The sequence below is a fragment of the Lissotriton vulgaris genome, chromosome 5, assembly GCF_964263255.1.
Source record: "Lissotriton vulgaris chromosome 5, aLisVul1.2, whole genome shotgun sequence".
Lineage (NCBI taxonomy): Eukaryota > Metazoa > Chordata > Amphibia > Caudata > Salamandridae > Lissotriton > Lissotriton vulgaris.
In genome coordinates, this window is record NC_141693.1 from 1,907,377,477 (window position 1) to 1,907,402,222 (window position 24,746).

The following is a 24,746-nucleotide window of genomic DNA, read 5'->3' on the forward strand; positions in this document are numbered from 1 at the left end:
CATTTATGCTTGAGGCCAACACCCATCAACACCTAGACGTAGCAGTGACCGCGGACGAGTGGGTGATTCACTTTTCTAAGATCTTTAGTGATCTCCCCCCGGTCAGTGCCGCGCAATGCAACCAAGTAACTGGGTGCCCTAGAAAAGGGGTGTATCCAATTGACCTATCCTTTACTTTGGGGGAGGTTATAAGTGCACTATCCTCCTCAAAAACTGGAAAGGCTCCCGGCCCGGACGGCGTCCCACTAGATATATTTGTCTCTAATATCGATTTATGGTCCCCAATTATTACTCAGCTAATGGCGGCGGTGTTAAGCACTGGCCTTTTGGACTCCTGGTCCTCCTCCATACTTCTTCCTATTTTTAAAAAAGGGGATAGAAATAACCCTGCCTGCTACAGGCCCATTTCCCTCCTGGATTCACTGGGTAAAGTCGCGGGCCGCCTAATTCTTGACCGTTTACAGGATTGGGCGGCAGAAAATAACATCTTTACCGACCTCCAGTATGGATTCCGGGAGGGACTGGGTACCGTAGAACAGGCTTTAAACCTGACACTTCTAATAGGAAAGTATGTGGGAGTCAAACGGGGTAACCTATTCATGGTCTACGTCGACCTTAGTGCGGCGTTTGACTGTGTAATTCATGCTAAGCTATGGTCTATTCTGGAGGAGTTGGGGGTCGATCCGCCGCTAATCAAATTTTTGCGCGAGCTTTATTCTGAAGCTTCGGCTTGCGTAAGATTTGGAACAGGTGGCGAATTAACATCTTCTTTCCCAATAACTCGCGGAGTTAGGCAGGGTTGTGTCCTGGCTCCCTTCCTGTTTAATTTATACACCAATGGTTTGGAAGCAGCCATGCTCGAAGGGAGCCAGGATTTACCTACCATTAACCATCGCCCTATCCCAGCATTGCTTTATGCTGATGATTCAGTAATCTTCACTAGGTCCCTGGTACAGCTGCAGAAACAATTGGACAAATATTGTAATTATATGCTCTCACTTGGGTTAAAGGTGAATAAGACCAAGACCTTTGTCATGCAAACAGGGCCCAAGGTGAAAAGCTCCAAACATCTTTGCATCGAGCAATCCAAACTAGAACGAGTTAGGGAATACCCCTATTTGGGTATCCTAATAGATGAACAGCTAACGTGGAAAAGGGCATTGGTAACTAGAAAACTGCTTTACCAACGTGTTTCATTTTCCAGAAAAATGGGTAAGCCATCCCCCCCCCGTACTACTTAAAATCCACCAAGCCAAATGCCAGAGCATTGCTACATACGGAGCCGGTGTATGGGGCTATGTAAACACGGCTGAACTCCAAAAAATCCAAAACGGCCTCGTAAAATACCTGTTGGCCCTCCCACAGAGCGCCCCCACATACGGATGCCATATTGAGCTTGGGATTGACTACCTAGCTGATTACATCAAATGTCAACCAATGCTACTATGGCACCGTATCTGGTCTAAGCCTGAATGTCATCTCACTCGTGCCCTGATCTTGGATTGCTTGGGGCTGACTTCCTGGAAAAAGATTCCATGGTTGGCATATGTTGTTAACTTTTTGAAAGATTTGGATCTTAACCAATATGTAATAGAGCCATCACTAATTAGTGAGCTAAGCAGAAAAACCCTCAAGTGCCACTGTCTTAACCATCTCAGGGAACTTCGTTTGAGCGGCGAAGTACCCAAGCAATCAAATGCTCACATCATGATGGTCCAAGTGTCACCAGGTATACAGCCTTATCTCACATATCATTTGTCCAACCACGAAAAATACCTACCAACCAGGTTCCGTTTTAATTAGTTTTTCCGATTGGTAACTTTCCCAAACCCATTAAACTGGTCTCATGACTTGGAGAAATGCCCATGCGACAAGGTCTCGTCCCAAACCACTATGCATGTAGTCTTTTTCTGCCACTTTTATGCCATAACACGCAAACGCTGGGTTTTGCCAGTGTTGCGTCAGATGGGGCTGAGGACCTGCCGACCGGCGTTTCTAGCATTGCAACAGCAAGATTCACAATACGCGGCAAAGAATTTAGCCATGTATTTGAAATCATGTTTAATAATTCGTAAAGCAATAAGAAATGAAGACTTAAATCCATGAAAGTTTGTACCATGTAGCTGATTGAAAGTGTATTTTCCCTTTTTTTTCTGATTTAGGCTTCTTAATTGTACTATAACACCGTAATAACAATAATGTGTTTTTTATGTGAATATGTTTTAAAAATTATGATGTACTTTTTATGGTTAACAAATTGTTTAACCGAATAAAAGAATTTGAACACATGTCTGCTTTATTAACATTATTCTTCATTGATAACTGTATTATATTTTACTACAATTACATCCCATATGTTTATTGAAGTTTCATATAATCACTACACTATAGTATACATACCACCCCTTTCCCATTATCTAAGATGGGATCTAGGCATAAGCACTGACCAGGTCAAAGAGACTGAAAACATCTTTTGGGTTCTTTTGGGCCTCTATAGTGTGTATTTCAATACCAAGGTAGTAAATTCTGGACAGAAAGAGTCCGTTGGATGCCTTAAAAAGCACCTTCTCATTTTCATATTGAACTTCAAATTGAGAATAGGGTTGATTCCTGCATTTTACTGTCTTGATGCTTTTACGGTAGTCACGTGGGTCCAAACTTAGAAAGTTGCCTTCGTAGTCGGTGATTTCCACATTCCCATCATTCATCTGACACACCTGAAACCAACAGGTGTGGTCTCGGTCTTTTTTCCCTCGGATCCCATTCGGCATTGAGCTCCAGTACATGCCGTTATCCATCTTGAAGGAGATGCCCTTCGGAGTGCACTTTAACCCCATGGACGGGTGAAGACCTTCGATGAAGTGTGAGTAAAAACTGGAAACATGGGGATCCTTAAAATCTAAAAAAAAAAAACAATTGTCAAAGGAAAATATATTGATATACCTGTCATAATTTGAGTCATGATATTCTATGCTTTGCCTCACGTTCCTAAATAGTGCTAACTGCTTCAGCTTAATAGCTTTCAAAACATTTCCAACTTCAAATCTTTGTTCATGGCCTTTACATTTGTATCACAGCTTTTTAGCCTGACGTGGTGAGAAAACATATTCAGATAGTTAGTTCTCCCAACAGAGAGCTAATTATCAAAGAAGCTGGGAGAGCAAACCTGGCACATTCTCATGCTTTTACCATCAGTGGCTTATGACCCAATCACTAATGCTTGCTAGAGCCCTATTCCTCATTATACGTCAATATGGGGAGGGACAATTACTAATATTATTACCTGGTTGTAGTATATAATGTTAAGTTGCAGCCCCTCTATAGACCTTGGGCCCGATTCACAGAACTAACTTAAAACAAAATCCTAAACTTACTACTTTTGGTATTCACAGAAGTTAGGATTTTGTCTTAAGACAAACTTAAGACAGACTTAAGACAAACTTAAGTTAGGATTTTGTCTTAAGTCTGTCTTAAGTCTGTCTTAAGTTTGTCTTAAGACAAAATACTAACTTCTATGAATAACAAAAGTAGTAAGTTTAGGATTTTGTCTTAAGTTAGTTCTGTGAATCAGTCCCCTTATTTATGAAGATCGCGCACACAAAGGCATGAATGTGCTAAAAGACAGGCACTTACACTAATGACTTGCCTCGCTGGCATATTTTATAAAGTGTATGATGCTATATTGAGCATCGAGGACCAGATTTACCAAGATGTCACTCAGCAGAGCACAGCAAGGCAACTTGCTGTGCTGCGTGAAAAGGTAACAGCAGAAATGCTACATATTTAAAAAGGTATACCGCATTTCTGCTGCCTCCTAAGGCTGGTGCACTGTGTGCAGGCTTGCGCCAATGGAGGCATCCTTGCACCTTGGATCAGGGAGACGTAGCATTTTGGTGCAATCCCAGGTTTACTGACATTAGTACATCTGAGATTGTGTCAAAATCAATGGGTAGATGCACGGAAACGTTCATACTCCATCCAAGGTAAAGTAACCCAACTCAGCCGAAACAATTGCATTACGTTACATTTCACGCAACTTGGCCCTCACATGGCTTTGTAAATCCCAGTTAAGGACTTGCATTGCCTTGTGATGACTTGCGTCATGCAAGGTCGATGCAAGTCCTTAGAAAATCATAGTCGCGGGCGGTGCAGGCAAGCGCGGCGGGGCGGGGGGGGGAGGCGACAGACAACTGAATAAGTAAAATAAATAAATAAACAAAACCAATTACCTTACGCTTGCCGCATCACTGACTCGGCAATGCGGCGAGCGCAAGGTAACTGGTTTTATTTATTTATTTTCCTTATTCCATCATCTGTCGACTCCCTGCCCCACCACGCTTACCTGCTCCAGCTGTGACTGGTAAATTAAGTCCCTACTATTCTTTGAAAATGCTGCTACCTTTTCATTATATGAGGTTTTGGTGAAGGCCAATACAGAAGAAAAGATGCACTGAGCGCTGCTATATTGAATTTTTCTTTAATGTATATGATGATGCTAGGATGCCTCTACAAGTTATAGAAGAACATGCATGAGCATAAGTTGTCTGCAGTTTTAAGGAAAATATGGGATACAACATATTATGTGACCATATTAACTGTTATGACTTAAGTGATCAGTAAGGAAAATGATACGATTGTATTGTAGTCAAAATAAGCGAGGAGGTTCTCACCTAAGTATAATGTAGAAACATGCTGACAATGGCTGTTATGTCAGCAGGGGTGAATACCTTGGGTAAAATAAAATATATATGTACATATACCTGATGTGCGGAATTGTTGTCTGCAGTGAAATTCTGACATTAGGAAAGAACTATTTGAAAGCAATGTTCTTTTTAGGTCTCACCTGAGCCAGCTCATGCGCTGCATTGTGAGGCTTCTAGTAAGGACTTCCAAAAGGACTTCCAACTCCCAGCGCTTTGCTCCTGTTTTTTTTTTTACTGCCACACATTTGATTGCCCGTTGTGTAAGGCTTCCACAAAAGAAAGCACGCAAATGGCCAAAGGCTCATGTAGGTCCCGCCTCTCCTCAAAACTAGCACTGCCATGGCCTAGGGGTCTCGGGAGCGTGCAGGGTGCCATGTTTCGATGGCCGCTGCATTCCTTACGGCGCGCACATGCACGCACACCACTCCCGGGCTGGTTTTGTTTTCCACGTTTGCAAAACAGCTGGAAAGACAGATGGAGATCGCACCAGCACAGCTCTTCCTTGCAAAGCAAATCAAAATCCGAGGACGGGAATCGCAACCGAACCCAATACATGGCATAGTGCAAACGCATCTTGACTCAACTAAACATAAAAAACCCTACCTAAATAACGTAACAGAATAACTTTTAAGTGACGCTTTGAAGTTCTGTGGTGGATGCCTTGAAATATTTCTCTTTCATGGAAAATGCTTTTAATGTGTCAAAAATGTTATGGTTACGTAAATAAACAAACACTTTATTTAGACCTGCTAAGGAAGGGTTCTTTGTCTCTTTAAGACACGGCGTCTTGTGAAGTGCGTGGGTAGAATTTTATCGGCAAAGGGGAAATGTTCTTTCGGCAGTTGTTTTCATCCAAAATGCTGGGAGGAAATCCGAGTCCCCTTCAACTCAAGAAAGAGAGAGGTTCACTCTGTTTGGATAATTCTGCCTCTGATTTGGATTTCTCCATAAAATATATGGAAGTGAATAAACCTTACTACTGACCAGGGTTATTCTTTGAAACCAAATGACCAAATTATACTAAAATTCCAGGAAATAGATATGCACATCACAGAAATACGCCAGGTTGATAGGATTGGATGGGTAATGCCACTTCTATGCACTATATAAGATCACTTGTACAAATGCGTGCAGTTTAATGGGTTCAACTGGACTATTGTTGGCATTAAGAAAGTCTGGCATGAAACACCACCATGTTGTAACACATACGACTGGAATAACTTAAATACCAACATAGAACAGGCTGTATCAGCCATAACATGGCGGCCCATCAACTTTGCAGCATGCATGAAGTATGGCTGCACTAACATAACATTGATAAAGATAACATAGCATCATGTATGAAGTATGGTTGTACTACCATGACAACATAAGCCAATTCTATAATAATACACAATACTGTATGACGCACTACTGCACTAACATAACACAACATTTTTGTTTTTTTAATAGAGTTTTTAAGTCCTTTGAAAACTAGTGCTGAACATAAACCTAATATTAATAACCTCCATCTGCTCGGCTGAGATCAAGTCAAGTCAAGTAGAGCTTTATTTGATTGCTCTTTCATACAATCATAAAAGCACATGTCAAAACATATGCCTAGTTAAGAAGACAAGTAACTTCATATATGTACATTGCTAATTCAATTGATGTATACACTAAGTAAACAACCGTTAAAAACTAGATAAAATGTTAAAAGAAATAGCAATAAGAAACTGGGGTCATAAGGTGCTTAAATTCATCAGTACCTTTTGCTACCCTATTGCCCTTAGACTTGAATTACCATCCTTTTCCTGAGGTTAATTACGTGCTTTAAAAACATTGCCAGGTAATATGTACATTATCTAAGAATTGCAAAGCAATAAAAGCTGGCCTACATTTTCTAATCCCAAAGCATTTTAGAATGGGAAGAATCCACACCTTTCTCAGTTCTCTGTAAAATTTTCAGAACAGTAACACACGTATGGTGAATTGCTCTGAAAGATTATCACATGTACACAATTGCAATTGTCGGGTCCAGTCATTCATTGTCGGTAGATTGGAAGATTCCAAGTCTGAATCTGGTTAATGGAAATCGATCATAACCCCCAGGAACAACTTTTAAATATGGTTGAATGTTAAAAGTAATTACAATTTGTTGATTCTGCTGAACACTGGGTTTTAAAATCTCGGACGGCAATGTTATGGCTTTCATATGTTGGAGACCCTTTTTTTTTAGGTCCTTTCTCCTGACCTTAAGTAAACTACCACGGTCGGAAAAATACTCGAGATGTCCGAAATCCTCCATTAAATTGAGGACATATCTCAGCCAGGAGATCTTTAAGGCCCCTTCCAGCTTCAGGCTATCCAGCAGAATGTCTCTATTTAGCTGGGCCTCTATTTTTGTCCACACGCTATGCCACAAAAGAATAGGTTCAAGTTTAATAAGATCTGATAGGTGAGGCAGGCTCAGTTCCGCATGACAGACATACCAGGATCTACTAGATGGGACGGATAGAATGTGTCTCAGGAACGTATTTTCTACAGTTTCCAGCGGGTAGGAGTTTGCAAGGCCCCATATCCCCGCTCTGTACATTGCTGTGGTGATACTTTTAGCTTTATATATCTTAATACGCTCCACAGGAGGCCTCCTACCCAGTTTCCTAGAGAAATGCACAAGGGCAGTAGTGGTTCTTGCAAAAGCAAGTTTTTGTGCTGATGCAGCTTGAGTCCATAAGTCTTTTTCGTCAAAGAGTATTCCAAGATACGAGAATCTCTTTGTGGGATTGATCTTTTGTCTATCCACAAACATGTCCTTGTACCTTTGACTACCACGCCCACACCTCATAAAGAAGGTCTTGGAAATTTTGACCCTAAGACCAAGACATTTCATAAAGTTGGAGAAATTGTCAAGCACCCTCTATAAGCCTACTTGTGTTCGGGACATTAAAACCACATCATCTGCGTAAAGGAGGGCGGGAATAGGACGTCCGGCTATCTGGGGGAAATCATAGCTATTCTTGAATAATGCTTGTTACAGACCATTAATGTATGAGTTAAAGTGAGCATAATATATAGGTGCCTGAGAAAAACTATTATTGGAGCTTACACCCCCATCACCTTCAGAATCTCCCAGAGCTTCTCGTGTTGAATCGAATTAAATGCAACAGTGAGATCTACGAAGGCTAAAAACAACTTGCCCCCTTTCGCCCATGTATATTTCCCAATTAGGATGGCTAGATTTAGGCTCTGCTCAATTGTTCCCAAGCTCTCCCGAAAACAATATTGGATATCGGAAAGGACTTTGTTTTCCTCTTGCCAAGTCTGTTATCGTTCTGAAACAATTCAACTTACAGCTTTAACAAGGGAATTCAAAAGTGAGATAGGCCTATAACAACCCGGGTCTTGGCGATTACCTTTTTTATAAATGGGCACAATCACTGATTCAGTCTAGGTAGCCAAAATTGTAATTGTAATTGTAATTGTAAAGGTTCTTCTATAGCGCATGGCTACTCGGAAGCATCCCAGCGCTTGACGTTAACCAGAGGAAGATAGAAATCAGATACCTGAAGTACAGAGGCCCAACTTATCTAAATCTTAGGGAACAGTACTGTTTTTAGCTTTTTGCGAAATGCAAGCAAGTCAGGCTCTTGACGGAGTGGTGGAGGGAGAGCATTCCATAACTTGGCCGCATTTCGCGAAAAGAGGCGGCCCCCTGTTCGGGCCCTGTTGGTCCTGGGGATTATTAAAAGGTTTTGCTGGTTTGAGCGAAGATCCCTTGGTGGTTTATATGGTCTGATCATGTCATTTAGAATGGGGGGCCCTTCCCATAAAGAGTATTATGGACCAGACAGAGGGTTTTGAAGTGAAGCCGCTCCTTTACTGGAAGCCAATGCAAGGTCCTCAACGAGGGTACAGCTGATGTACGGCGGCTGGTACCAGTAAGTAACCTTGCTGCGGAGTTCTGGGCAATCTGGAGTTGCCGAGTAACCGAAGCGGGGGCTCCTAGATAGAGCGCATTTCCATAGTCCAGCCTAGATAGAATAAGGGACTGGACTATGGTTTTCTTGGCTGCTTCGGGTAACTGAGGAAGGATTTTACGAATTGTCTTCAGCAGGCCAAAGCAGGTGGCCACCGTCTTTCTTGCCTGGGTTTTAAAAGACAACTCCATATCTAGCCAGAAGCCGAGGCTTTTTATCTCGGACTTTGGAGTAGGCCCAAGCCCCATGCAGGAGGGCCACAGTGTGGAATTATTAAATGTGGCTTTTTTTCCTAGTAGCATCAGCTCAGTTTTCCCCCCATTTAGCTTCAGATGGGACGCATCCATCCATTTCGTAACTGCCTCCAGGCAGCTGCAAAGGTTAGTCGGTAGGGGTTCCACCTGATTTAAGGAGACAACTAGCTGAGTGTCATCAGCATAACTTACTAACTGGATTCCAAAGGGGGCCACTACCTCTGCCAGAGGCGCCATGTACACATTAAACAGTGTGGGGCTAAGGGAGGAACCCTGTGGTACCCCACACTGTAATGGCACTGGAAGGGAGTAGCTGGTCTCTGAGAAAACCTTAAAAACTCTGTCGCTGAGAAAAGACTCGAGCCACATAAGGGCCTTGCCCGTGACTCCAATCCTTTCAAGGCGAGATAGAAGGACACGGTGGTTAACCGTGTCGAAGGCGGCGCTGAGGTCCAAGAGGATAATGGCCGCGTTGCCACCTGCGTCCAAAATCCTCCTGGAAACCTCAACCACCCTCAACAGAGCTGTCTCGGTTCCCTATCCTCTCCGGAATCCTGTTTGAGTAGGGTGTAGCAAATCATGGGTCTCCAAATAAGATGCCAGCTGTTTATTCACCCATTTTTCGGTAAGCTTACTGATGCCATGAAGAAGAGAAATGGGGCGGTAGTTGGAAAAATCGTCAGGGTCGAGATTTGGTTTTTTCAACAGGGCCCTGACCATGGCCAACTTCCAGTCCTAATTCCAGCGAGGTGTTAACTAAGTTGATAATGTGCTTGCTGACATGGGGTAGAGCCAGTTTTAGAATGGTCATAGGGGCAGGGTCAAGCGGGGAACCGTTTTTTATGGAATTGAAAAGAGGGGGTAAAAGTTCTGCACTGAGCGGAGAGAAAAATGAAAGGTGAGGTGGAATAAAATCAGTGTCACCTACCAGAGAAGGGATTGATTCAGCCACAGATAGGGGAGGAAGAGAGAGAAGGATATTTTGGATTTTTGTGGCAAAAAAGCTTGCTAGTTTATTGCAGTGAACACCAGATTCCTCAAGGGATAGTACTGATGATGGCGGGTCCGGGGCTTTTACCAGAGTTTTAACTATCTTGAACATCTCTCTAGGGGCATTAGCAGAATTCTCAATTTTTTCTGCATAAAAGGTAGATTTGGCTATGCTGAGGGCAGATTTATATTTCTTTATAGTAGATCTGTATTTATTTTTCTTCTCAGCAGAGAACAACAGGCATTAAAAACTTGGGTGACAATAGGGCCCAATAAGAACAAATTAGTTTCAAACAAATCCACCGGGACCCAGTCTGGGCCGGGTGCTTTACCCCCAAGGCTTGCAGTGATTGCTCGGTTTACTTCATCCAGGGAAAACTCAAGGTTACAATATTGTATATTAGGCTCCAATGAGGTTTTCTCAGTAGCGGCTTCAAAATTATCAGCAGATTCATAGACCCTAGTGAAATGGTCAACCCAAAGAGCCTCACTGATAGCGATTTCCATTGACGGGCCATCTCTTGGGTTCAGAAAAGGTGCTTTAACAGCTTTCCAAAAGCTGAACTGTCTCCCTGTGACAAGGCTTTATGCAAAGCTTCCCAAGCTTCATTTTGTATTTAAATTTTTCTCTTCTTGAGGGCTAATCTATAATCAACTCTTGCCTGTCTCACGGCGTTATGATTTCTAGGAGTCTGATGGTGTGCTTTTTTTAAGTTCTTATAAGCTTGAGTACAATATATATATCAAACCGACCCTGGCTTTTCCTTCTGTTTGAGTTTTGTACGTATAATGCCTCCCTCATCGTTTCTGAGATTAGCTGAAAGGAGGTCAATATGTTAGCTAAAAAGGCTGAGTCACTTAAACAAGTCTCAACAGCTATTTTACATTTCTGTATCACTTTTTTGTAACCATAAAAGAATCAACTAACGGCCAGCGTAAGGTATACCCATTTGTCTTATTTACTGACAGTGATATGGAATAACATAATGGAAAAAGGTCACTAAGTGAAATATGATCACAACAGAGAAACCACGTAATTTAGAAGCATGATTATTTGTCAGAAGTACATAGTCTATGGTACTGTATAAGCCTCTTCCATTTAAGGAGCTGGTCAATCACAGATTTCATTCGCGAAACCAAATCTAAAGTAAATATCATTTCATTAAACAAGTCCCCAAAAAACAGAGTGACAAAAATGAGTATTGCTAATGCCCTATTCATTTATAAAAACACACTGCTTTCCATCAACATTAGAGAATAATGAACAATTAAAATCCCCTAACATAATTACCATTGTATCTTTTATGCTTTTGCTGCATATGGTCCTCACATCCAAAGTCAACTTTGTTACTATCAATCCCAAGTGTTGCCTTTCATCAAAATCCACTGTAATTAATTGATAATAGGTCTCCTCAATATGATTCTCTATCTTTTTTACATTTAATGTGTTTGAAATGTAAGTACATAGGCCACCCTTCGCCCTTTCACTTAGACCCTCCACTGCCGGAGTGTGGAGAGTTTTATACCCATTGATGTGGATTGGAGCTTTCAGCCAGGTTTCTTGAAGGGATATGATATTATAAAATGTTATGAATTCACACCAAATGGGATTACTTATCCTAGATCGTAGGCCTGCAATATTCCACAAGGCAAAGTTGCAGGTTGCCTCAACGCTCATCTCCCGTAACTTATTTGGAGCTTCTGTAGATGGAAGGTGAACATCTTCATAGACTTCAATCTCGTCTGGGGTTGTGGAGTTAAGATCTTTCTGGGGTTTTCCTAGTTGCATGTTTCTATGATCTCCAGTAACGTCCCCATGTCCCGGTGAAGCTCGTAAAGTTGATTGAATACCTACCGCTAAATGAGGTTTAATAGAGATGGAATAATCTCTATAGGGGGTGTTCACTCATAGTATCTTAGGGGTGAGCTCCAGCTTGGTTGAATATTCTCAAAAGTGGGCCATACTGTTGCCCAGTCAATCAACTCCTTCAAGTGAATTAAAAATTCCGTAGTGATTACTAAGTGGGATATCATCGCAGCCCTGTCTAACACAGGGGAGTATTTGACCCCCCCACTCGACTGCCATGGTGCTTCAGTTGTAATCATCTCTCTACCCTAGCTAGACCCTAAGAACATCTGCCCCTCCCTCATACGCCAATGATCTCTGGGTGGTTGGCAAAAAAATATCCAAGCGGGGGAATATTTATTTCCTGGGCCATAATATTACTATTACCGGCCCTATGCAGGATTACCTGCACCAAGTCTGGAGATTTAAAACTTATAATCAGGCCTCGTGAGAATTTCTGACCCACCCCACTCTCTGCACCATTTTAAACTCTGAAAAGAGGATGTCTTTAAGGATTTTCCTGGTCCCCAATAAATGCAAGCTTTTGTTCCTCAAGGTTGACCAATGTTTCGGGAGATTAGGTGCATTAGGTGTTAAACGTGTAACATTTGCCAAGATAACTACATAAGGGGTTGCCTCTGGGGGAAGATGTTAGTTCTCATTTACTTTTGTAGCAAGTCCCTTGTTTATTCTATGCATCTTCTGTGTTGTCGGGTGACTAGAACTCTCCCCTACTTTAGACGTCCCATTGGTAGCTAATGATCTTTGTACAGCTTTTGGGGGGTTGAACTAGATTGTGAACCTAGGCATAAAGATGAAGGAGGTGTTATACTTTAATGTGAGGGACCAGTTAAGTCTGGGTTTTTGAGTCTCTTGCTCGATGTAGTAGGGCATTGAAAATTATGAGATGCTATGTTACCAGTGGAAATGCCACGCTTATTACCCAATTCCTTTGTGTCTATACCAGTATCCCCACCTGAACGGACACCTCGATGGAGAGTGGGAATACTGATAATAGACTCTTCTAGCTTGGCCAGCCTAGCCTCAATATGAGATAATTTGTGGGACAAAGGGTCCAGCAAAGCTGCCAGCATTACCTGGTCCTCCGTGGACCGTAAACAAGCCTCCTGGGACCGGTTGCGGGATATCACCCCGTATTAGCCAGGCTAGCTTGAATCCAGTGGCACAGCAAGCAAAGAGACTCACATCTGGGATTACCCTTGGCCACTTAGGGAAAACATAGCTAATCAATCAATCAAATTATTTTTATAAAGCGCATGGTTGCACTAACCAGTGCGTCCCCGCAATAAAATGATGGACAAAGTGCTGAAACCATGTAATCACTTACCCCCAGTCAAAATATCTGGGTTGAATCTATTTTTCTTTTGCTCACTATGGCACCCCAGTTTAGACCTAGCCGTATGCAAAGCAGTCTTTTTTTAAACATCTTTTTATTGAAAAGGCAAAAAGGAACATGAGGATACATGACAGCGGTAGTTATCTCAGCCAACGTTTGGATGTTTCATACATAGCAGGACATTAATCTCCAACTTCATATGCAAATCAGTCTTGACCCTGCTACTCATGAGAACAGTCCAGCCTTAACTGCAGGCCAGGTCCTCTCTGTGTTCATCCGAACACTACTGGACAACGGAGAAACAGTGGCCCTCATTCTACTTGACCTCTCTGCCGCCTTCGACACTGTCTGTCACAGCACCCTCATACAACGCCTCAGCAACATCGGCATAAAAGGAAAAGACTTGGACTGGATCACCTCATTCCTAGCCGGGAGAACTCAGAGAGTCCGACTTCCCCCATTCAAATCAGAGTCCACCGAAGTCATCTGCGGTGTACCACAAGGTTCATCACTCAGTCCCACCCTCTTCAACGTTTACATGAGTCCACTCGCTTCCATCGTGCGCCAACAGAACCTCAACATCATCTCCTACGCTGACGACACCCAGCTGATCCTTTCCCTCACCAAAGACCCCAACACCGCCAAAATTAATCTTCACGAAGGCATGAAAGAAGTAGCTGTATGGATGAAAAACAGCCGCCTGAAACTTAACTCAGACAAAACGGAAGTGCTCATCCTAGGATCATCCCCCTCTGCCTGGGACGACTCATGGTGGCCCTCGGATCTGGGCTCAGCACCCATTCCCACAGACCACACACGTAACCTTAGCTTCATCCTAGACTCCTCACTCTCGATGACCAAACAAGTCAATGCCGTCTCATCCTCCTGTTTCAACGTACTTTGTATGCTCAAAAAAATCTTCCATTGGATCCCAGCCGAAACAAGAAAGACTGTCACCCACGCACTGGTTACGAGTCGACTAGACTACGGAAACACCCTCTACGCCGGAATTACAGCCAAATTACAGAAAAAACTCCAACGCATCCAAAACGCATCAGCGAGACTCATTCTGGATATCCCTCGCCATGATCACATTACCGGCCACCTGAAAGACCTCCACTGGCTTCCCGTCAACAAGAGAATAACTTTCCGTCTCCTCACCCACGCACACAAGGCCCTCCACAAACTAGGGCCCGAATGCCTCAACACTCGACTATCCTTCTACACACCCACCCGCCAACTAAGATCCTCCAATCAAGGCCTCGCCGCAGTTCCACGTATCCAAAGATCCACTATGGGAGGTAGATCCTTCTCCTACTTGGCGGCCAAGACGTGGAACTCACTCCCCACTCACCTCCGCCTCACACAGAACCACATCTCCTTCAGAAAAGAACTTAAAACCTGGCTATTCGATAAATAATGATCCCCTCCCCAAGCGCCTTGAGACCCTCTGGGTGAGTAGTGCGCTATATAAATTCTTGAACTTGAACTTGGACCAGTGTTGGGGTATTTTTCTGATGAATTCTGTGTAGATGTCTGGTTCTTGTATCCTGAGTGCAAGACGCCATGCAGTATATTTTGAAGCATTTCCAATTGTTGACGGTTAGATAAACAAATAAAAGTGATTTGTCGAGGATCGTGTATGGTCAACTTCGGATGTCTGGAATTAAAACCTTATCATCTTGTACCAGTGACAATACTTCAGCCATTGCATCTAGACCACGTATCTGCTTCGTAGAATAATTTATGATCAATGCCTATCCTTTGAACACCCCTATACCTCTGGAGTCAATGGACGCTGCAAATGATGAAACCAAACTTTTCATCACCTCCTACAAAACCAGATCTTTCACAATGATATGTCATCCCCCAAATAATGCTGGATGCTCTAAACCACCTCGCTCACATCTAGGCCATCATTGGAAGCAAAAAAATTCCTCATAAAGAAGTTCTTACCTTAATAAAGGGGCAATTTTTTTAAAATGTTTTTTTTATTTTTTATTTTATATATTTTTAATTTTTTTTGCCCTAAGTGCATCGGTCATTTTATAGTATGGTTCATTCCTGTATATGATAATTATTTTGGTTTTGATTATTATTCCTGAACATGATTATTGTGTTTGCTCCCCTTAAATCATTATGTTACATCGTTTTTGCCCATCCATAAATAAATAAATAAGTGACCCCATACACTTTGAGATTTCAGACAAACATCAGTCAGTTCAAACTCCCTAGGTAAAGTTATTGGTTTAAGAGTGAGAGAGCAAAGGCTCAGTGGGCCCCTTGAAAAGGTACAGTAAACGACAACCTGTCTAGCCCCATCAGGGAGTATACACATTTCATCAAACGAAAGTCAAACAAAAAGGGAAAAATGGCTAAATATAAGCATGGCAAAGATTATACTGGCATTTATGAGATCACTAACAACACAATATATATATTACCGCATTTGTTTAGCACGCATATGCTCTTACCTCACATGCCATTCCCACTCATTACTAAGGTAAGTTTAAATATATATATATACATCCCCCAACCCCTCGTACTTACCTTAAATGCGTGGTAAATGCCTATACGCGCTAAACAAATGCAGGGGTAATAAATGCATGATAATGGCACTGCGATGTAAAAATTGTGTTGCAAAGACTCTTACCCGTTATAGGCTAGATCTGCTTTACCATAGTAGATGCCTTTTTTGGTTTGTTAATAACTTTGGGGCCGTTTGATGAATCTCCAGAGAAATGCCCAAAAAAGTGTTCTTTTTTGGTTAGCCCCTTCCTGGAAAGTATCCGGCTTTTCCCCAAGGATCCCAAAACACAAAATAGCCATGCATTTTCCATAGATTGTTTGGGAATGTGATACTGCAAAAACTGTTGAAAGGAATTACACCAAATTTGGCAGGAAGCTACATCTTGGTCCAGAAAATGAGCTTTTTGTGGTTTGGTGTAAATCCGTTTAGTAGTTTTTGAGAAATTAAGGTTAAAAAATATTTGTATATTTGAATAGTTGGGCTCGAGGGACTCTCATAAGTGTCCCTAAATCACATCTTTAAAAAAAGCATTTGCAATGCAATTGGTCTCGCTTTTGGGAACTTATAAGTATTTAGCCATGCAGCACAGGCTGGCTCAGCTGTGAAAAGGCAATCACATGGGATGTGTCAGTCATACATTAGTCCACACACTGACACTGAACAGTAATATGTCAATACTCATACATGGTACTTACCCCAGACTAACGTCTGCAGTTACAATGTGCTGTGTGATGAATCATTGGCATAGCCAATAGGTCTTGCTTTTGGGACCTTATAAGTAAGCATGGGCGGAATTTGCGAATTCACGAATTCCCGCAAATTCGTAATCGCGATTCGCAAAATCCGCCAAATTCCCCGTGCTTGCGAATTTTTTTTTTGGGGTGAGTTCGCAAGATTTTTTTACCAGTTCGGGAACGCAAACTTGCGCATGCGGTCGCAACCGTCGCCAGCATTATGTTTCCACTTAACCAGCCTGCTCGCGATGCCTTTTTCCTGTTTCGGGTCGCAATGACGTGTTCACAATTTCCTGTTTCTGGTCGCAATGACGTGTTCGCGTTCACAATTTCCTTTTCAGGTCGCAATGACGCGTTCGCGAACGCGGCGTCGCTCAGCCAGCTACCAAGATCTCGCAGCGCACGCGAACAGGGAGGAAAACTCATCAGCGAACGCAGAATCATGGTAAGTCAATGCAGCACGCGGGAGATTGTATTTTTGAAGCGCAAACAAGAAAAAATAATTTGTCGACAACTTGAGAATTGCTGATTTTTGGGCAATTTTGCGCGATTCGCGGATCGCGAAATTGCCAAAAATCTGCAAATTCCGCGAGCGGAAACATTTTCTGCCCATACTTACTTATAAGTATTTAGTTATGCAGCACAATATCCTTGGAGCAACAACATCAACCATTGCATGGCTAAACACTTATAAGGTCCCGAAGGCGAGACCTAGTGGCTATGCCAATGCTTGTTTTAATAATATTGTATTTATTTCTCCTGTGCATATACAATTGCATATGAATTAGTTACATTACTACTACAACCCATAAAATAAATAACGAAAATATAACATAATAACACAAATATTAACATTTAATTATTATACACAAATTAGGATGCTTTCAATGCTGTACTCTATAATATCCATGAAAATCAAGGGTGTGCTGCAGTGTCTCCCTACTTTCTGCCGCCATGTTTGACTAACTGGTGGTTACTGACTCTGACTGTTCCCTGGACTCTGTTAACCAGGTCCAGGGACAGTGCTCTGTTAAAAGATATATGATCATTAGATTTAATTATCATTGATTCTGACTGCCTACCTTTAAGTACCTAGTATATGGTAGGGCATGTAGGTTTAGAAGCCCAGTAGATTTAATGCTCTTAAGTTTGCACGCTGTGTTGCCTGCTGTCATTTTAGAAGTCAGCCCTGCATTGCAGACTGCTTTTTTAAAAAAACGATGTTCATTTTCAGCTTAGGAATCAAAGATAATTTCAAAGCCTTAAACAACCTTATTATAACATATAAATCACTATGTTAAAATAAGCAGGGATATTAAAAAATATGTTTCATATGCCCTGGCAAGGGAAGAACTGCCAATTTAGTTTTTCCCCCTTGTAGTACATTAACTCCATGGGCTAACATTGGAAGGCTTTATTTAGCTTTAATAAAGTCTAACATGTGACTGGAATGAGCTAAAGTAATATTTCAAATTGTTAAATTAATAGTTACAAAAAAATCCAGCAACTTGCCAGGGTTGGATTTAATATAACTATTATAGGAAAGAAGTTATAGAACTACTTTCCTAAAGTTACCCACTTCAGCCCTGTAAAAAGCCTCTTCTGAATAGCTAGCCATTGACAGGCTGAGCCAAGCACTCTTTATTAGGTGTGAAGTGGCCTGGGCTGAGACAAATTAGACTTCTGGTGGAAGGTGATCTGCTGCCTGAAGATGCCAGAAAAGGAAGGGGGCTGGGTAGCCAAACTGGTCTTCTAAAGGAGAATGACAGTAAGGACCAGAACCAGGGCCAAGTCCACTTTTTGCACCCCCAGTCAGATGGCAGTCCCTGTAATTGAATTAGGAGAAGGGCTGGAATGGGAGTGTAGAGAAAAGTTAGCCACACCTCTCGGTTGGATTAGCCAGACCTGAAGATTCATGAGCGAAGATCTTCATTTTGATTTTTCTGTGATAGTGCTTTTTGGTACAAAAATATACCACACTTTGGGGGACGAGGTCATCACAAAGGGTGGAACCCTGCACCTCATTGGTCAGGGGTGCCCCTCTTCTTGCCAGCTCAGAGGCCTGGATAAATATGGGAGAGCTGCCCAGCAACTCAAATCCCTGCCTGAAAGAGGAGAAGGACTGTCCTGCTGAACCGCTGGTCTGCACCACAAGAAGACTGCACTCACTAGAACTGCATCTGCTGCACACTCTGAGCTTCACAAAAGAGTACTTTGCCTGTCTTAAAAAGATTAATGAGTGGACTCCTGTTAGACTTGGCCCTTTTTGCAGGGTCATCCCTGAACATTTTTCTTTCCTCGTGGTAATTTTACTGACCTGGTGTTGCTGGTTTTAGGACTCGGGGCACTTTATCACTGCTGCCCAGTGTAAAGTGCATGTGCTCTATATTGTAAACATGTTAAGATTGGTCTACACCTGTTTAGCATATTTAATTTACCTATCAGTCCACTGTAAAGTGGTACCTCGTATACCCAAGGCCAGTAAATTAAATGCTACTTGTGGGCTTGCAGCGCTGCTTGCACTACCTACCAAAGTAGCCTTTCAAACCTGTCTCAGGCCTCTGCCATTGCAATGCCTGTACACGCAGTTTACTGCCACTGTGACGTGGCACATAAAGTGGGTGCCACGTCTGTGACTCCCCTTTTACTATATATCAGTCACCCCTAAGGCAAGCCCTACATAGCCCTTTGGGCAGGGTGCAACGTGGGTAAAAGGTAGGACATGTGCCTTAACTGTATGGCATGTCCTGGTAGTGAAAAACATCCATCTTGGTTTCTCACTACTGTGAGGCTGCCCTCTCATAGAAATGCTTTGGGGATTCTCTGATATGTGTTTCAGTGATAATTCCTGGTATGAGAGGAGTAGCATGCTCAAGTTTGGTATGTTTAGAATAGTGGTAATAAATGCTTCGTAATGGTGTTCGCAGATTTATTATCACTATTTTAGAAATGCCACTTTTAAAAGTAAGCGATATCAAAGGGGATGATAGATGGAGCATTTGAGCAATTCAAACACTCACCCCCAGTCAACTGATCTGGGTTTAATCCATCATCATTCTTTAGCTCACTCCACCACCCCAGTTCAGACATGGCCATATGCAAATCAGTCTGACCCTGTGCCTCATGGGAACAGTCCAGCCTGAACTGCCAAGCCATGTCTTCCCTGGACCAGAAACAAGCATACTGGCACTCGTTTCTGGCTATTGAATCGTCATCAGCCAGGCTAGCTTGAATCCAGTGGCAAAGTGAGCAAGGGACCCATGTCTTGGCATACCCTGCCAATTTAGGGTGAACAAAGCGATACCAAAGGGGATGATGGACGGAGGAGCAACCTTCGGAGGGCCCGTTCCTACCTCCCCTGCAGTTATCGAGCTGCATTTCAATCAGCACGGGAGCGCGGGTGCTTCTAGCGGAGTAGCGGGAACATTAGCTGGTGCGTGTGGCACCCCCACGCCCGGATTTGGATGTGAGGCCCCGGTACCATTTTTGGTGGGATTAGACCCAGGCAAGACCTCGACGGAGGCCCCTAGGTCCCAGAGGAGAAAGGATCTCCACAAAATTGCTGCATCCCCTGTGGTAGGCGGACAGGAAGCCCAGGAGCTTATGCAGGGAAACTAGTTGCTACAGTACAGGTAGCAGGAGTGCGGCTCCTCAGTGTGGTAACCACTTTTCTGGGTTACACCCTATGTGCAGTGATGGTGTCCCAGGAAAAAACTTTCTTTTTATGCTGTGGTGGTAATGTGAGCACCTAGTAAGTGATTCACATGCACTGCTGATGATGTAGGGCAGGGTTGTGATGATGTACATCACTACTGCTGATTATGTTTTGCATAACATGCTATACTAGGAAGTGCTATTATGTTCATGCCTCATGATTGATGCCTAATGTGGTGTGCTAGACGCGCCTTTACCTGTAGATACTGGTTGGTTTCGCTAACTGTGAATGGTGGTGGTGATCATAATGGCCCGATTGGCCCTGTAGTGTATATAATCCCTCTAAAGGTGGCACAGTGTATATATGTGATTATGTTCTAATGCGTTTTATGAGTAACACAAAGTCTATTTTTGATATAACCTTGTATGGAGTTTCTTTTGAGGGTGGTGTGCCTAGTGTGTCACTGCTGTGTGAGTGTGTTGCACAAACACTTTACACATTGCCTCTGAGATAAGCCTAACTGCTCTGCCAAGCTACCAAGGGGGTGAGCAGTGGTTATCTTCAGCGTGTAAATCCCTTGCCCTTACTAGAGTGGTGGTTTCTGCTTGACTTAGGCACAAGCCCTAGCCAACAAAAAAACTCATTTCTAACAACTCCCTGAAAGCAACAGGTAGAAAAAAGCTTTAAGAAGTCACCTGCATCAACTCCACCAAGACAGGCAAAGCCAACCAACTTCACATGGACTTTAAAGAATGTGACCAAGCGCATTGGGGGAATTGTAGTCTCAAGTCTCCAAAAGGCAAATCAGAGCTTCTGGACCCTCAAAAACTCAAAAAGAAACAACTGGAGGAGAAACACTGTCCTCATGGCTTTGCGTACGCTTACGCTGAGCTTACAGTGCTCTTTCGTTGCGAGTACGCATGACGTTCCACCGCGATTTATGTAATTGCTTTTAAAAGTAATATAGGATTATTGAAACTTTAAAAAAAAATGTATTTCATAATTATCCAAGATAATGTCTTCTGTTAGTATGTTCATTAAATACATAAATATATATTTTTAAACAATTAAAAACATTTGCGTCTTTTGCGTACGGGGCGCCATACATAACGTCACACGGAAGTTTTGATGCGACGCGTAACGTGAAAGTGTATTCGTAGCGTATGCTGAGAATGATTAGCAGTACAAACTATGGTGCAATTACTCTCCCACTGTCAAATCAGAGCACAGGGCGCGCTATGAGAATGGTTAGAAGTGTTCAGTCATTGGAGATCCGATACAGCTGTGTGGCTTATCCACTGTATCATAACGTTACTTTTTAGCCTGTTAAAGTGTGACGTTTACATGAAATACTATGCTATAGGCAGATATGGATCTTTAGGCAGCGCTTATCTCCATGAATCTTGGTTATTATCATTTAAATATTGGTGCCGGAGGGAGGGAAAAGAAGTCTATCTGAAGGGCAAGGATTGCACATTAGCACCAGATCACTCCTTAATTTGTAGACACATGCAATTGCATGGCTCTTGTAATGAAGATGCGCCAGATTTGGACTGAGTTTTGAAAGGCACTCCGACACCGGCTATCATACCAACGTTCAGTTTACTGGAAGCTGGAGTTATTTACTTTGAAATAATGCAGATTGTTGTGCGATGCTAGCATGCATCGCTTACATGATTACGGTAACTGAGCGTGTGGTTTGCTATTAAAATTTGTGTTTACTCCTCTGCATGGGAAGCTGGATGTTTCCATCTGGCCGTCGATTCTGACCTTGAAAGCAGAGTCAACCAAATGGGACGTATAAGAGCGCTATTGTCTCAAAAAGATGTTGCTCTTACACCTGCTACAGAAACATTTGTCCTTCATGTAGCAAACACCCGCATAGAAGTGCATGATTTATTAAATACAGACGTGCTCCTGAATTTTGGGGAGTTAATTTAGAGTATCTTGCGTCCTTGACTACGAGGTTACCTTACTTTTTTAAAGTTAGAAGCAGTGGCCTTGTGTCTTCTTTTCAAACTATGGGGCCTATTAGGATGGCGGTGAGACCTGCGTCCGACCGCCACCCCAGAGGAGGAGGGACCGTCCCCAGGGGCTGCGGTGGTCCCTCCGTGCAAATTAGGATGTGACCGCCACCCTGGCGGTCACATCCTGTATGTTTAACATTGCGGGGGGTGCGCTTGAAGCAGCACCCGCCGCAATATTAAAAATGCAAGCAGTGCATTTGCATGCACAAAGCGGCAGGCACCGCGCGGTGCCTGCCGCTTCGTGCATGCAAATGCAGGGGGGTACCCCCCATGTGCACCCTTAACCCCCCCCCCCCCCCTTCACCCTCTGAGCCCCCTAACGGGCCCCCAAAATAAAGACCGTATGCCTTTCCACGGCGGAAATGCAGCCGTGGAAAGGCACAGGACCGCTGACATCCTAATATGGCTGGCGGTGTCTGATAGCCAGCCATGTTAGAGCTTTTCTGCCGCGGTCGGAAGGCGACCGCGTCGGAAAAGCGGTGGGCAGAAAAAAGATCCCCCAGCCATCCTAATCTGGCGGGGGGTCTTTTTCAGTCCGCAGCGGTTGATCCGCATCCTCCCGGCCGGCGGTGGCTTCCGCTGGCCCGGAGGATGCGGATTAACCGCAATCATAATCGGACCCTATAATTGGTGTCTTCTCAGCATTTTTTCATTCAATTTTTTCCAGCATCTTTGGTGGATTCCCCTTAATGCTTGCATTAGTTGCCGGTGTGCTTCTATTAATTTCTTTAATTAAATATGGATGCACATCCTGCAGCAGACGACAATATGTCCCGGCTGTTGCTGCTCCACAACCGAATGCTTAGTTATTAGGGAGCACAACCTTTGGCTACATTGAGTGCGGTTTATGGATTATCGTTTCGATTTTCCTTTTTCACATGCGTTCAACTGTCTTCCATTGCCTGAGCTGCGATTTCGACTGGGCCCTGGACTTGTGTCTCTGCAGTACGGTGTCTCCCAACGCGTATTATAACCAGCTGATGAGCCCCTTAGTGGTTCATGACTTGCTCTGTTCTGGTGGCGGGATCATGGCCTTAGCAGCGATACATGGAATAATGGGACGTTGGAATGTTTTTGCAACGGCGCTTGAGTTCTTGGCACGCAGTTACATTGAAGATGACCCGAGTTTTCCTCCGATGGTGATAGAGGCTCAGGTTGTTGTGGAACATGTATGTACATTCTCACTATTGAATTGGATGGCTGAATTTTTTCCAGATGAGAACAATGACTTCCTGTTGGCGGCTGTAGCTACATACTGTGCTTATACGCTGCTGGATTAAGACTCTTTGATTTTTGTACCTATTCTTTATTTTTTAGCTGCGTTTTTCTATCAAACAGCGAATATTTTTTTTTGCAAATTTGAACTTGACTCTGCTTTTCAGGATTGGACTCTGCGTTCCAAATTCGCCCATGTTTATATCACGTGCTTCGATCGAGGGAGGGTGTCGTGGGTTGAGCCTTGCACTCACACCGTGTTAAGTTAGCATGGGTTTATTAGAAGCCTAAAAGCCATTTTTCCTTTCCTGCTCTGCTTTGCACACGACACACACTTGTGATATTGTTTAGAGAAGGCTAAGTATTTTGCTTCACATGAGGATAATTTGGTATGCTACATTTGTAGACTGCCTCGCTAGTTTAGTGTGTATTGTGAGAGCATGGAACATCAAGGTTATCTTGGATACTGTGTCTGTTATTAGGAATGATCCTCGCACATTCGACCCATAACACATATGCAGCTGTGGCCATCTCTAATACTGGCGCATTTAATAAGGCACTTTCCTATGCTGACAACTTGTGCAGAACTCAATGTGAACCACTACTGCTGAGTACCAGAGGTATGGGTCTGCTCATGTAATCCTATGAGACCTTCTGTAGTTATTTATTTATTTATTTATTTATTTAATTTATATGGCGCGTTATAACCACCGGGGTCTCTAAGCGCTGTTTGTCCAGCTTTACATAGTGAGGTATTGCATTCACTTGATCCCACCTGTACACCTAAGGTATGCTCCATGCTTGTTTAAATAGTACAGTTTTTAGTTTTTTCCTGAAGGATAGTAAGTTGCTTTCCTTCCTAAGTTCTGGAGCCAGTTTGTTCCATAAGGCTGGGAGTGTGTTGGAAAACGCACGACCCCCCACCGTGGTCAATTTGAAGCGGGATTGGGACAGAAGAGTGGCATCCGACGAGCGCAAAGTCCTACCCGGTGTGTAAGGGGATAGTCGGGATTTCAAATATTTTGGCGCTTTGCCATACAGAGCCTTGTGAACGATGCACAGTCCTTTAAAAACTATCCTCTGACGAATTGGGAGCCAATGTAACTCCTGCATCAGAGGAGAAGAATGGGCAGTCCTGGGTTTTTTATAGATCAGCCTAGCTGCATCATTCATAACCCCCTGTAGTTTGTCCAGCAGCCGCTGGGGCAAACCTATATATAGGGAGTTCCCGTAGTCCAGCCTAGCCAAAATTGTGGCTGAGACCACGTGTCTCAAAGTAGAGAATGAAAGTAAGGCAGAGATCTTCCTTAGTTGTCTTAGAAGACCTATACAAGTGCCCACCACCGTGGTAATTTGTTTTTCCATGGATAGTTTGTCATCCACATATAGGCCTAGACTTTTAACTGCGGACGCTGGTTTCGGTGGTGTACCCAGCTCCATAGGCCAACATTTCTCACTCCAAGGGTTGCCTGAAAT

At 43.2% G+C, this 24,746-nt stretch overlaps 1 protein-coding gene across 1 annotated transcript in view; it reads right to left on the bottom strand.

Annotated features, from left to right (window-relative positions):
• Positions 1–2,046: 2,046 nt before the first annotated feature.
• Positions 2,047–24,746, bottom strand: part of LOC147717692 (butyrophilin subfamily 2 member A1-like) — a 142,253-nt gene continuing 119,553 nt past the window's right edge. The window contains exon 4 of the mRNA XM_086924480.1: positions 2,047–2,899. Within this exon, the coding sequence (XP_086780606.1) occupies positions 2,430–2,899 (470 nt within the window). The 3' untranslated portion in view covers positions 2,047–2,429. The remainder of the gene's footprint in view (positions 2,900–24,746) is intronic.